This window comes from Leopardus geoffroyi, chromosome B4, assembly GCF_018350155.1.
Source record: "Leopardus geoffroyi isolate Oge1 chromosome B4, O.geoffroyi_Oge1_pat1.0, whole genome shotgun sequence".
Lineage (NCBI taxonomy): Eukaryota > Metazoa > Chordata > Mammalia > Carnivora > Felidae > Leopardus > Leopardus geoffroyi.
Window position 1 is genome coordinate 16,360,970 of NC_059341.1, and position 14,525 is coordinate 16,375,494.

The 14,525-nt window shown below is 34.1% G+C and overlaps 1 protein-coding gene across 2 annotated transcripts in view; it reads left to right on the top strand.

Annotated features, from left to right (window-relative positions):
* STAM (signal transducing adaptor molecule) overlaps nt 1–14,525 on the top strand; it is a 79,929-nt gene that overhangs the window by 48,858 nt on the left and 16,546 nt on the right. For both annotated transcript variants that reach the window (XM_045466263.1, XM_045466262.1), the window contains exons 6-12: nt 2,944–3,034; nt 4,686–4,878; nt 6,162–6,256; nt 9,597–9,685; nt 11,755–11,842; nt 12,068–12,122; nt 12,692–12,845. In XM_045466263.1, the coding sequence (XP_045322219.1) occupies nt 2,944–3,034; nt 4,686–4,878; nt 6,162–6,256; nt 9,597–9,685; nt 11,755–11,842; nt 12,068–12,122; nt 12,692–12,845 (765 nt within the window). The remainder of the gene's footprint in view (nt 1–2,943; nt 3,035–4,685; nt 4,879–6,161; nt 6,257–9,596; nt 9,686–11,754; nt 11,843–12,067; nt 12,123–12,691; nt 12,846–14,525) is intronic.

The following is a 14,525-nucleotide window of genomic DNA, read 5'->3' on the forward strand; positions in this document are numbered from 1 at the left end:
CTTGTTACAGTCTTTGTTTTAAAGCCTATTTTGTCTGATATAATTAATGCTGCCCCAGGTTTCTTTTCATTTCCATTCACGTGGAAAAAAATTTTTCTGTTCCTTCATTTTCTGTGTATATACCTTTAGTTTTCAAGTGAGTCTATTAATGAGTTTTGGTTTTTTATTCATTTAACCTCCCTTTGTGTTTTGATTGAAGACTTCAATCCATTTACTTTTAAAGTAGTTGTTGATAGGTATGTGTTTATTGCCATTTTGTTCATTGTTTTCTGGTTATTTTTGTGGTTCTCTAGTTTTCTTCTCTTGGTCTCTTCCCTTGTGATTTGATGACTTTATTTAGTGTTGTTTGGACTGCTTTCTCTTTACTTTTTGTGTATCTGTTAATAGGATTTTGGTTTGTGGTTACCATGAGGTTCATTTATGACAACCTGTGTATTTATGGCAGATTATTTTAAGTTGGTGGTTGCTTATGCTCAAACACATTCTAAATGCGCTACATGTTTATTCCTCTCACCTCACATTTTGTTTTTGATGTCATGTTTTGCATCTTTTTATTTGTGTGTCCCTTAAGTAATTATTATGAATATAGTTGACTTTATTACTCTTGTCTTATAATCTTCATACTAGCTTTATTAGCGGTTTGTCAGTAACCCATGCTATGTGTTTCCCTTTATCATTGTAATTTTTCCTTCACATATTTTCTTATTTCTAGTTATGGTCTTTTCCCCATAAAGCAGTCTTTCTAATGTTTCTTTGAAACCCTTGTTTCAAATTATGAAACTCCCATAGCTTTTTGCTTATTTGAGAAACTCATCATTTCTGCAATTCTGAATGATAATCTTGCCAAGTACAGTATACTTAGCTGTATTTTGTTTCCTTTTAGCACTTTGAATCTATTGTCTGCACTTTCTTCTTGATTGATAGAGATTACTTCACAGACAATAAAAGATCAATAGGTCTATTTTGTGAAATTCACCAAACTGAAAAAAATTCATATGCAATTGAAAAGGACATTCTGAGGAAGCATACCTTTAATTTTCAGAGATATGTGTTGATTAAAACCTTAATATCTAAAAAAAATTCCATGGAGAGATGGATCAGAATTGAGAGTGCTTGAAGTTGCATTCAGTGAACTACAAAAAGCTTTTTAGTATCTGCTTTTCTAAAAATAAATGCTTTGTGCATTTGTTTTACATTATAAAATACAGTTATGTACATATGGAACTGTATAACTATATCTATATCTATAACTGTATTTTACCCGTTATGTTGAATATTTTGCCTTTCATTTACTAAACAAATGCTTCTTTATTGTCATCAGTATTTAGGGACATATATTCTCAGGGAATGTATAGCATGGTTATGGAGACAGATATAAGCAGATAATTATAATAGAAGCTGAGATTTACTAACTGTTACTAGTGCCAGGCACTAATCTATGTGCTGTACATGTGTTAATTTGAATACTTATAAGAATTCCATTTTTGTTGGTGGTGGTTGCTTTGGGTATTCTAATATACCTTTGTAACTGTTCACAATGTATTTTGAGTAAACATTGTATTATTTCATGTAAAGTGTAGAAATGTTGCAACTGTTGAGGGTTTATCCTTCATTTCATCATTCTTTATGCAATAATTACCGTACGCGTGACCTAGATTACCTCTATGTACATTATAAATCCCAAGAGAGAATGTTATACTTTTTGTTTTAAACCGTCATTGGTGGCCCTCATCCTATCTGAGTTTGGAAGCTACATGTGAATTTATTCTCTCAAACCTATCTAGTTGCTATTATTACCCTCATTTTGTAGATGAGGAACTTGAGATACAAAGAGTTTAATGTACCCCAGGTCATTCATTAGAACCTCGTGGATTTAGAATTTGAACCCATGTTTCCCTGACTCCAAAATTTACATTCTTAACTACCTATAGCATAGTGCCTTGGTAAAAACACTATCAGAGGAACAGAGAAGAGGATGCTTAATTTAGCGGTTTAGGAATGTTTCATCGAGAAAGGGATTATTTTAGCTGTTTACGGACTGGTAAGTTAAAACTCAATAGGAAAAATGTTGATCAAGTAAAAGGAGCCAGAGGGGAGGACGTTATAAGCAGAAACAAATCTTTGTCAAAGGCATGTAAGTGTGTGTGTGTGTGTGTGTGTGTGTGTGTATGCTGGCAGTTCCTGGTAACTGGAATATGCTGTCAGAATTAACTACTTGTATTTTAGTTTACAAAAAAGTATAATTTTATGAGCATTATATTGTTACATGTAAATTTTTATTCCTAAGGATAACATCCTGCCTTTTAACCTGGCAGGAAGCCATAAAATATAACTGTTAAATAGCTTAAAATTTTAAAAACTACTTGTTTTCAAAATAGACGTCTCCTTCCCTTTCTCAACCCATTTTCTGGTTTCAGAATTTTTCTAAAAAATTTTAAATCTCCTCTGGTCTTTCTTGGCTCGTTTGCATCCTGTCTGCTTTTAGCAGCCCTCAGTATCCCGTTGCTCTCCATTTCTTTCCTCCAGTTCCACATCTTCTCCTTTCAAAGTGGAGGCTGCTTCGGTTTGGATTATTTTCTTCTTTCTTTTTCTTTTTTTTTATTTAAATCTTCTTTAATGTTTGTTCATTTTTTGAGAGAGAGCAGGAGCAGAGGAACGGCAGAGAGAGAGGAGAGAGAAGAGAGAATCCCAAGCAGGCTTTGTGCTGTCGAGCACAGAGCCTGACACAGGGCTCGGATCGCACAAACTGTGAGGTCATGGGCCTGAGCCAAAACCAAAAGTCAGATGCTTAACCGACTAAGCTACCCAGGCGCATCTGGATTATTTTCTTCTTCAGAAGTCTGTGGTAGATTGATAAGAATGGTCTTGCAAATTCTTAGATTAAGTGTAGGTAGGAAAATTCGAGAACATTCTGCAAACATTGTCTTCCTTTTTTTGTGTTAGGCTGCAGAACAAGCAAAAGCAAGCCCAGCCCTGGTTGCCAAAGACCCTGGTACTGTGGCTAACAAAAAAGAAGAAGAAGATTTAGCAAAAGGTATGTTTTTTAAGTCTCTGGTGTTGGAAAGGTGGGAAGAAGATGGGCCCTGAATATTTTTTTCCTGAGATATTTAAAAATAAAATAAATAGGATTTTACAGCTCACACTGAAATCCATTTTTTTCCCCTTTGCAGTATCAACTGATACTCTTTTGAGACAACTACTCTTCATATGTGTCCTTTCAGTCTTTCTTTTTTATTAATATTTTTATCACACCATATATCCATAAACAATGCCAAATACTTTATGTGTCCAACAAATTCTTTACTTTTTGAAGTTTATTTATTTATTTTGAGAGAGAGGAAGAACAAGCATAAGAGGGGCAGAGAGCGAGGGAGAGAAAGAATCCCAAGCAGGCTCCACGCCATTAGCCCAGAGTCCAACATGGGACTCAGTCTCACAACTGTGAGATCATGACTCGAGCTGAACCGAAGAGTTGGATGCTCAACTGACAGAGCCACCCAGGTGCCCCACAAATTGTTTTTTCATAGGGTACATAACATGTACAGTTTGTTTTTTTTCATGAGACAGTACGTCTAAGATCTATTCATAATAAAATATGTAAGTCAAGTTCATTTAACTATTGTGTAATATTTCAGTGTACTAAAAAAATGTATATGGCAATTTTCTGGCCTGCTACTGACGGGCATTTGGGTTTTCTGATTTTTTTTTTTTTTTACTATAATAATAGGCTGCATTGAGAATCTTTGTAATATCTATTGTAGATATCTACTCTTGATTTGTGGCATTTACTTTAACTTTGATACTGGCGTATTTTATCTAACAAGTTTTAAATTTTGATATAGTCAAAATTTTTGCTTTTTTGTTATGATTTTGCATTTTTTATATCTTAAGATATTTTTCCCCCAAATCCTAAAAGGTACTTTCCTGTATTTTCTTAGGATAGTTTTAAAGTTTGCTTTTTCCTGTTAGGTCTTTTATCAATGTAGAACAGAAGTAGCAGGGATGAAGGGGTTATGGTTTGAGTTGAAGCAGGGTTCTCAATCTGTTCAGGTTATATTACAGAGCCTAAGTGACACATGGTGATGACTTCCATTGGGGGAGGAGGGAAGCAATACAAGAGACACATTTGAAATCTCTTTGAGGGAATTTGATAGGTGAGACTTCATTGTAGTTATTTCCTAGTTCTACTTCTTAGACTGATCACAAAGAATTACCTTTGGAGCAGTAAAATGCAGGTTCCCATATACTACCTCTGACATTCTGATTTAGTAAGTCTTCATTGAGATTTGGGACTCTTGCCAAGTGATTGTGATTATCATTTTTGGGAATTGAAGCTATAGAAATATATTGAAAAGATGAAAGAAAATTAAAATATCTGCAGCTAAATAAAAACATTGGATTTGAGAGATAATATCTTTTTATTACCCAGAATAATTTAAATTTTATCCATTCAGTAAAAATAGTCATTAATGGCTGTTCAACTTTTTAATAGTTTATTCTTTAAACTTTCGGTTGTGAATGAATGAATTAAATTGATGAAATGATTTTTATTCAGTATGTAATAATATATCCTAGTTTCCAGCTCCACATTTAAAAGAATGCATTTTTACCTTCAGATATTTTTTTATACTTCGGATTGTTGGATATATTAACATTTGGAGTCTTTTTAACTCATTATTTTCTAGCTATTGAGTTGTCCTTGAAGGAGCAAAGGCAGCAGTCAACCACACTTTCTACTTTGTACCCAAGCACATCCAATCTCTTAACTAACCACCAACATGAAGGCCGAAAAGTTCGTGCTATATATGACTTTGAAGCTGCTGAAGATAATGAACTTACTTTTAAAGCCGGAGAAATTATTACAGTTCTTGATGACAGGTGATGGATAATATCAAATTGATATTAACTTGACATTCATATGAAAACATATATTACTTCTGTGTTTCATATTATTCCTGTTGAATGCCATTACCAAAGGTAATAAGAAAAATATTGATGTAGATATTTTCTGTGTCACATTTGGTTGCTTTGCTTGTGTCATATTGTCTGTATTCTTATTTTGTAGTTTAATTTTTTTCTTATTTCTTGTTTAAATTGTTTTTATTTGATTTGGAAGACTAGTTTATTCATTTTTTTTTCATCTCATAAGATCGATTTTTAAATAAGTTAAAATTTTAGAAATTAAATTAGTAAAGTTAAAATGTTAGAAAATACACCAAATATGTATATGTATTTATGGAATTTGTAAGAAATACATAATATATTGAATTTATTTATTCACAAAAAATAGTATATCCATGTAGGACAAATTCATTTTATGTGCAATTATATACATTTATATTACTATGGGAGATGATTCAATATATCTGGTTTTTGGCTGTAGCTTTATTTTTACTTGAAAATTGTTACTGATGATTGTTATTGATAATGAAGTACTAAAATTTGCAAGCAGTTTTAAAGAATAAATTCAAAAATATTTAGGTTATTCCTATAGTAGCACATTTACATTCTCTTCTCTTGAGTGAAAGAAAATGAATTAAATTTTGGGCTGGTTAGCTGGAAATTGCACAAAACCTTGATCATTGATTCATTCAAAAAATGTTTATTGAGAGCTTGCTAGCTTTCCTCATACTAGGCCACCCAAGATAAAACAGTGAACATGGAGTTGTACCTGGAAGTGTGTTCCTTGTGAATGCTTTGTTCTATAAACAGTGTCATCTGTCACGTTGTCTCTTGTGGGGGGATAAATGTGCATTTTTGTACAAGAAAAATGTGCATTTTGTATGTACAAGAGAGAGCACTAATTTAGGAATGGATCTGAATTAAGTGCCTACCATTTATTTTATCACAAAAGAACCTTATAGACAGTGGAGCTCATGAACTACCTGAAGTTGACAGTCAAATGCAGAGACCTCTGTTTTGGAGAGAGAGTTCACACCTTTTATTAAATCCTCAGAGCATTCGCCAGCCTTCCAAAAGATAAAGAACTGTGTTTAACAGCCCTTTATCTTCTCTGAGGGTTCATCTTCTATTTGTAATAATAATATATTCATTTCTTCCCTCATTGGATTGTTGTGGGATTCAGATCTGATAATAATGCAAGTTAAACACTATTAAGGTAGAGATTTATAGAGATAAAAATATTTTTTGTTTCTCATTAGTGATCCCAACTGGTGGAAAGGTGAAACCCATCAAGGCATGGGGTTATTTCCCTCTAATTTTGTGACTGCTGATCTTACTGCTGAACCAGAAATGAGTAAGTATTTTCCAGTCTGTAAGTGGATGATAATCCATAGTTTTCTTCTTAATAAAAGTTGAGTAAATTCAATTTAATGGAGCTGGGACTCTCAGACATTAGTGCCTCCTAGGTGTTTATTAAAAATGCAGCTTGCTAGTGAGATTATTTACCGAAAATCATCTAATTATCTACAAATTGAAATTATATTTCTACCAAGATAATCCTTAATCAGTTAATTGTGCAGCCTATGGATTTTTCTTTAAAACATTATATATATATATACCATTGTAAAAACGCAGATTAAGAAGTGTTATGAAATTTATGCATTAGGTATTTTCATTATCAGTTCCTGAAGTGTGACAAATGCAGTGTAATCTCATAGGGATTCTTTCTGTTCAAAGATTAAAGCCATTTCTTTAGCATCTAGCCCCAAACTTGGAAGCACTGGCCTGTAAGTAATATAATGAATGGCTTTCCTAAGACCTCATGTCAGATAGTCAGAAGGAGCCATAACTAATCTTACGAAAACTTTCTGTTTACTTTCCAAACCTGTGCTACCAAGGGAAGTAAACTAGAAAGTGGGGCCTAGAAGGAAAAGTGATGTTACGGGCAGGCATGATAGTTGCAGGAGATGTAAGTATTGGTAGCCCGCCAAAATGTTTGTAGGCAGTTCACTATATTTCTACATAATACTATAGTTCACTGAATCTTCATGATGATGAGTTGGGGTCACCAAGATTAGGTCATAAATGAGAAATATATTCTAATGTAAAAAGGTTTCTATTAGTGGTTGAAAGGTTTAGAATTTTAAAAGAGCTTTTGTATATAAGCTGGTAGGCTATAGTTAGCTGGCAAAATATCTCATCTTTCTATAATGTGGGTACGAGGGGTCAAAGAAAGTTACAAATTGCAAGATGCTTAGGTCTTTTTTAGTTTACAAGAATTTAAAGAAGGATCTTTGTCTTAGTCACCTTTTCATTTCCAGCAACTGGAATGAATCTTACCCAAAATATAGACTATATAAATATTTATGCAGTAAATGATACATAAGTATGTGTGTATATACGTACATATATACATATATATGTATACGTAAAACAACACATACACTTTTCTTGAAAAAATACAGGAACACTTTTCTTTCAAGAGAAGGCTTTAACAGCAAATCAGATACTACTTTTATCTGTGATGAAACGATGCTGTCTTCTGATGATTGCCAGGTTACCTTGTGTCATTTCATGACAGATTTACAGCAGAGACAGATTCCTGCTACCCGTTCTAATAATGTCGTTGTTTTTTGTTAGAACCCAAGAAATATGTCGTAGGACCTGTTTAAGATGGCAGTGTATTGTGTGCCGGCTTTTTAACCTGGGTTTATGGTGGTGGTTTTTTTAATTTGTGTTTTGGGTGTTTGGGTTTTTTGTTTTTGTCCTGAATCAGCTGTTGGAAAGGATAGAATGGTCTTGGACTTGTGTTCAATCTGAGATCCAAGATCTTGTATCGATCATGTAGCCGTCTCATCTTGTCCCCCATCGTGTAGAGTGCAGTGTTAAAATGAATACTCTAGCTCTTCTTCCTGTGTTTCTCTCCGGACTTCTGTAAAGAGGAGAACTGGAACAGCAGAGCTTCTGTCATAGAAATGTAGTTATTGAACTTGGGAAAGCAAGGTTAGCATGATCGTCATCATGCTATTCTTTGTGAGGAATCAGAAGCCCACTTTACTTAATGGCAAGGAGAAGTACCCACCCTGCTTAGCTTGTTTTTTCTTTGGAAGTGTGGTAGATACTGTGAAAACAGTTTGTTTCGTGCACATGTGTATGCACGTGCACACACGCTATATGCAGACGTGCACACGTGCGTAGTAATAGTATTGGTGCCTGTGAGAAAAACACTGACAACTTGTACATGGTCGGCTGGCACGATGTTGAGGCCTCCCTGTGTTCTCTTATGGGTAGCAGCCAATGCATGCTTTCCCAGCTTCCTACTTGTTAATAGCTCAAGATATAAAAAGCAAAAATATCTCTAGCACATGTCTCTTTTACCCCCAAGGGAAAATGAAACCAGCTGAAAGTGTTTTGTATAGAATTTTGCTTTATGGTGACTTACGTGGAATGAATGTATTCCTTATGTTGGAGGTTACATTATCTGCGTTTTATACAGAAGCACACAATACAGAATTACATGAGTGATAGGAGCTCCTGTTCTCAGAGTAAAATCATTGGCCAGATTCCAGCATGTGGACTGGTAGAGCCAGATAGGCTGGCATTCAGATCCAGGCTGTGTCATACATTAGCTTTCTCCTGTGCACGAACTTTTAATATTACTGTGCTGCTGTTAACCTCATTTTAAAATGGGCGTATTTCCTAGTATAAGAGAGTCACTGGGGGGAAATGTAATATTCTATTACACACATTAAATAGTTTAATAATATATTTCCTTTCCTTACTTCTGCTCTGTTCCCGATCCCCTTTTTATAGTTTCTTCTTAACATTGTTATGAATACCAATTGACCACATTGACACAAGGATGAAAAATACAGAAAGTTTATTCCTTTAAAGCTGTATGGACCTCTCAGGATTTGTGGGGAGAAGGTTAATTGCTCTATTAATCATAACCTTGTATTTACTAGTTAATGATACATTGAATAGTTTTTAAAGATTGCTTTGTTGAGCAAGAGAAATAATGTGCGTCTGGTCAGTGGTTTGCAGGTCCCTTCATAACCACAGTGTTATTTCAAAGAGTCATGCAACTAAAAAATGTAGGCCGATTTAGTGGAAAATTCAGATCACTGCCAGTGCTACTTGTAAAGTCCTCCACTGACCTGGATGTCATTGATTCTCTTAGTAAAAACACTGAATGGCATGCCAAAAAACATATGCCTAACTTTCCAGTTCACTACAATGTAATAGTGTGGTCTTTCAAATGAGATTTTTCTTTGAAAGGACTGGTAATTTAAAAGAGAGTTTATTTTGATTGCAGAGTTCATTTATGTAAAACTTTACTTGTAAAAGAACTTTACTTCTAAAACTTAACTTTTTGCCCACCAGTTCACTAAATTCTCATATGTAGTAAGTGATTAATCTTTGCTTTGGAAATATCCCTTTTATTTTTAGTGAAGTGTCTTTTCAGGAAAATGTAAAATCTTAGAAGAGAAAATTAAGAAATCGTCACGGAATTCCACAAAATAATGTTCTGTCATTTTTGTCTAAATCTGTTGTCTTAATGATCCCTTAAACTACGTCTCCCAGATCGAAGGGAATATTAAGAAAAATCCAGATTCTCTCATAGAATTTGAAGTGCTTTGAAATAGAATTTTAAATTTCTTATAAGGAAAAGGTGAATATTACATGTTTTGCAGTTAAAACGGAGAAGAAGACGGTACAGTTTAGTGATGATGTTCAGGTAGAAACAATAGAGCCAGAACCGGAACAAGCCTTTATTGATGAAGTAAGTGATTTCTTCTGTGAAAGTGGTTCATACTTGATATTGAAGTTGAAATACTTGTCTTGTTTTAAAAAAAGTGATTACTTGATTAATGCGTGTATTTTATGTTATAAAAATTAAGTCAATATAGACAAAGCAAAGATTCTCCTTGAAACTGTCTCTATAGTCTTATTCTGTACCTCATTATTTAAAATTTCTGCTTAATATTCCATAGAATGGACTTGGCATGATTTAATTATTCTTCTATTGGACGCTTAGGTTGTTTGCAGTTTTTTGAGGTTTTTTGATTATTACAAACACTATTGTAGTGAATTTTTTTTTGGATTGAATATAGTTAATAGAATATATGACTGTTTCATTTACAAAGATCATTATTTAATGCTCTGGAAATTACATCCTTTGTAATATCTTAAACTTATGATGAAAAATTATATGTCATCTTTAAAATAAGTGAAGGGATTTTATAGGTTTTTAGCCTTCTTCTGGAGGGAACCGGAAACAAAGTTTGAAGAGTGCTCTTTTAGAGAAACCGACTGGAGATTGTGCTGAAAGCCAGGGAATTTGACGGGGTCAGGGAAACTTAACATTTGGCCAGTTGCATTACATAAGAAAATGCGTGTAGAGTCAGCCTGGTGGTCCGTATAATAAACCTCATGTCTTGGATTCTAGGTAATTTCAAATAGAGTGTAGTGTTTAAAACAAAAATTATCCACATGTTAGTTGACTGTCACATTACCCCCTTATCCCCCAACTTTTTTTTTTTGCTATAAGCAGTCTTTTCTGTAGCACGCCTTCTGTTTTAGACTATTTAAAATTAAAATTGTGAATCTTTTACATTAAAAACTGGTAACCATTTCAAAATACAAAATTCTTGTGACTTTAGAAGTTTTTTATGTACTTGTGTGACTTTCACCATCCAGTGATTAGTTCATCTCTCAGTCTGTTCTTTGCAGAAACAGCATTTATTTATTTTTAAAAATAATTTACTTATTTTTGAGAGAGAGCACAAACAGGGGAGGAGCAGAGAGAGAGAGAGAGAAACACACACAATCTGAAGCAGGCTCCAGGCTCTGAGCTGTCAGCACAGAGCCCGATGCGAAGCTCAAACCTATGGACTGTGAGGTCGTGACCTGAGCTGAAGTCAGACGTTTAACCGACTGAGCCACCCAGGCGCCCCAGAAATAGCATTTTGGTTTTAGTTTAAATGACTGCTTAGAATTGGTAGTCTTTTACACTGTTTACCTAATGTACCTGTGTTTAGTAATATAACCATGTAGGAACCATGCATGGAGAGAAGTTCGTAATTATTACACTATCATTCTTTGGTACATGAGATCAGTATTTTGATTTTTAAAAATTTAAATTTAAGTACATATGTACTTGTGTAATATATAGATGTGTTTATGTAATGATGGTTTCATTAGGTCCATTGGTTTTTGCAAGGGAATGTTCTGTAATAGATCTGAGTCCTTGCTTTGAGATCCTTCCAGCCTTTCCCTACATAGGAAAGGAGAGAAGCCACAATCTTACTACTTCCTTTATGACAGACTGAAACATTGGTGGGAAGAAAATATAGAATAAGATCTTATGGCCCTACTTAGAAGAAGAGCTGTACTATAGCTGAGCTGTGCCTTGCTAAAGCAGCTGCTGGATTCGCCATGGTGGAGAAGTAATAACTGAGCTGTTAGTCATAGGTAACGCCATCTTGAGAGCGAAGTTACACCTGTCAGCATGGCAAGGGTACCAGCTGCTCCAAAACAAAGTGACACGGAAATCCACAACCATGACATAACAGATCGAAGAACTCACACGTTGTAAGTTGAAATATGGCTCTCCTCTCCTCATATAAGAGAGTCTCCGTGAGCAGTTTGAAAAATAAGTAGGAAGAGCTTTCAAGGCTCTGACTTCACTTGGTACTAAAGAGAATGTGTGGATAGTAAATACATAAAAGCAAAATTGGAGTCTCTGTATGAAATATAAAAGTTTTTCATCCATTATCTAATTAATGAAATGAAAACATATTGTTGCATAATGATTTGTTGCTTTTTGTATTAACTATTTAATTCTTGTAGGACAAAATGGACCAGTTGCTACAGATGTTGCAGAGTACAGATCCCAGTGATGACCAACCAGATCTTCCAGAGTTACTTCATCTTGAAGGTAAACTTTGTTTTCCATTAACCTTGCACGTAAAGAATAATTAGAGCTTGTCTGTAGTGTTCTGTTACAGAATGGTTTTATATTTAAATAAAATTTAAAATGATATAAAAAAATGTGAACACTTCTCATTCTTCTATGACCCAGTCTTGCTTATATGAGTATCTATCAGAGATAAGCTTTTCTTTGCTGTGTTTTCTTATATTTCTTTAAATCTTGTTATCTTAGCAATGTGTCACCAGATGGGACCTCTCATTGATGAAAAGCTGGAAGATATTGATAGGTAAAAGAACATGTGCTATATCTATATTGTGTGTCTTTGCTGAAGTTCTAAGTGTATGCTGGGATAGAGCTGCCTTTTAATTTTATTTATTTTTATTTTAAAAATATGCCAAAGATCTGCCAGAGGTACCAGTTCTCATTCAATTGTTTTCCACTAGATGTGGGAATTAGAATTGGACCCATCTACCTGCGTTTTTTTTTTTTTTTTAAGTGAGAATTTATTTGATCTTAATTATATTAGTCTTTTTAAAAAATAATACTTAGCTGTTCTAATCATTGTAATGCCATAAGTGACATTACCAGAGCCCACAGATGACTCACCCATCTGTTATTTATTAGGGATACCTAGTTATTTCAAGATAAAGTCAAGTACAATAAGCTAGAGTTCTTCCAGCACCGTACCTTAGATAGTTTTGGTTGCCCTGGAGCTAGAATACAGGATATTTTCTGTCCTAAGGTTAAAGTAATGTCTACTTATATTACTTTTTGCTATTTTTGTGTGTGGTCGCATTTAGAACATTGTATCATTTAATTAGCAATTGTATTTGAAATTACTCTGTAATATTTCAGAAAACATTCAGAACTCTCAGAACTTAATGTTAAAGTGATGGAAGCACTTTCATTGTATACCAAGTTAATGAATGAAGATCCAATGTATTCCATGTATGCAAAATTACAGAATCAGCAGTATTATATGCAGTCATCTGGTGTTTCTGGTTCTCAGGTAAGCTTTTAAAAATTCAAGTATATTATTTTAAATTCTCAACTGTGTTTGAGATTATTTGGAATAGCTGTGTTTTGTAAGATTTGAAACTTTCCAAAAGTAATGCTTAGAACAAAGTTTAAAAGAATTTTTTACTTGACAAATACAGTGTATAATATACTAATTATTCCAGTAATTCTTTTCACAATATTATTTTTCTTCAAAGGTGTGCATCAGAGTCAAACATTTAAAAAAAAATACAGGTTGCTTCTCCCCACCCCAGACTACTGAATCAGAATGTTCAAGAGAAAAGCCGAAACATCTGTATATTTTTAAAGCCTCATATATAATTATCTGGTTAAGAACCATGTCTTCTGTCTGAGTAAATTGTCTAATTACTACGAATTTTTTCTGAGAATCTACAGTTTTGGGTTTTATAGTAAGTGGCTTTAATCTGAATGTTTCCATCTTCCTTTACATGAGAAGGCATAGATGCATCTTCCTTATTCACCTTAAGTGACTATTTCAAGAGCCCTTTTCCCACAAACTCAGTATGGTCACTGTATAGGGACCTAGCCAAGCATTCCATTTTATTTATGTGGGTGGCATAAACTTTGTGCAAATTAATTTTTTTCTTATAACATGGCCCACTTTCCTCGAAATGAGGGACCAGATCCCTGGAGTGGACCAGCCACACTTGTCCAGTGTGAGGCTAGATGACGCCTACTCACGGCTCTTGATACCAGTTTTAGCAAAAAAATTCCTCTTCATGTTTCATTTGCAAATACAAAAAAAAATGCTTTTAAGAGGACTGGAATACCTCTGTTTATAGTGAAGACCTTCTGTATTCTGATGTATGTATGGTCAGTCTCTTAGGGCTTAAACGAAGTGCTAAGATGATTGTCTTCTCTCCTGATGACTGTGTTACTATCTTAACAGCTGGCAAAAATCTCACCACATAGACAGTTCTCTTTTCAAACATGTGAAATGGAAAGATTGAATGAATACTACAGAAAATTAGAGTATTTTGTGTGCTTTAGATTTTGGGCATTTAAGAGATCAATCCCATTAGATTAAAATACTCTTTCTGGATGCATAGCCCAAGGGCCAAATCCAACCTCCCACCTGTTTTTTGTGTTTGTTTTTGTTTTTGAATAAACCTTTGCTATAACAGCCATTCTCATTTGTTTTTACATTGTTTCCGGCTACTTTCTATATGGGCGGTTCAGTAGTTGTGACAGAAAGGCCCACAAGGCCTAAAATATTTACTATCTGGACTTTTGCAAAAATGTTTTTGCTCATCCCTGCTTTAGAAAGTTAGCTTGCTCTGTGTTCACTAAACTGTAATTTAGGAAATACAAATTGTATCTATAAGCACATGCAGTCTATTGATATAAAACTGAATTCAAAGAGACTTCTTAAACATTTTTTGAGATTCCGTTTATGAAAGTACTTAAAATATCAGTATGGAAAGAGAGATAATATTAGTTTCAAGATAAGTTCCTTTATTGTTTCTGTATGAAATAAACCTGAGTGTAGCTCATGGTTTGTTTACCTAAGAACAAAAATGATCAGAAAGCCCACTTCACTGGAAAGTATTCTTTAAAATACCTGTCAAAAGAAGTAACTTCTAAAAAGATTTTGGAGCTTTCATTGTTCACTTTGTAACTGAATGCCTCTACAAAGAAATTTTGGCACACC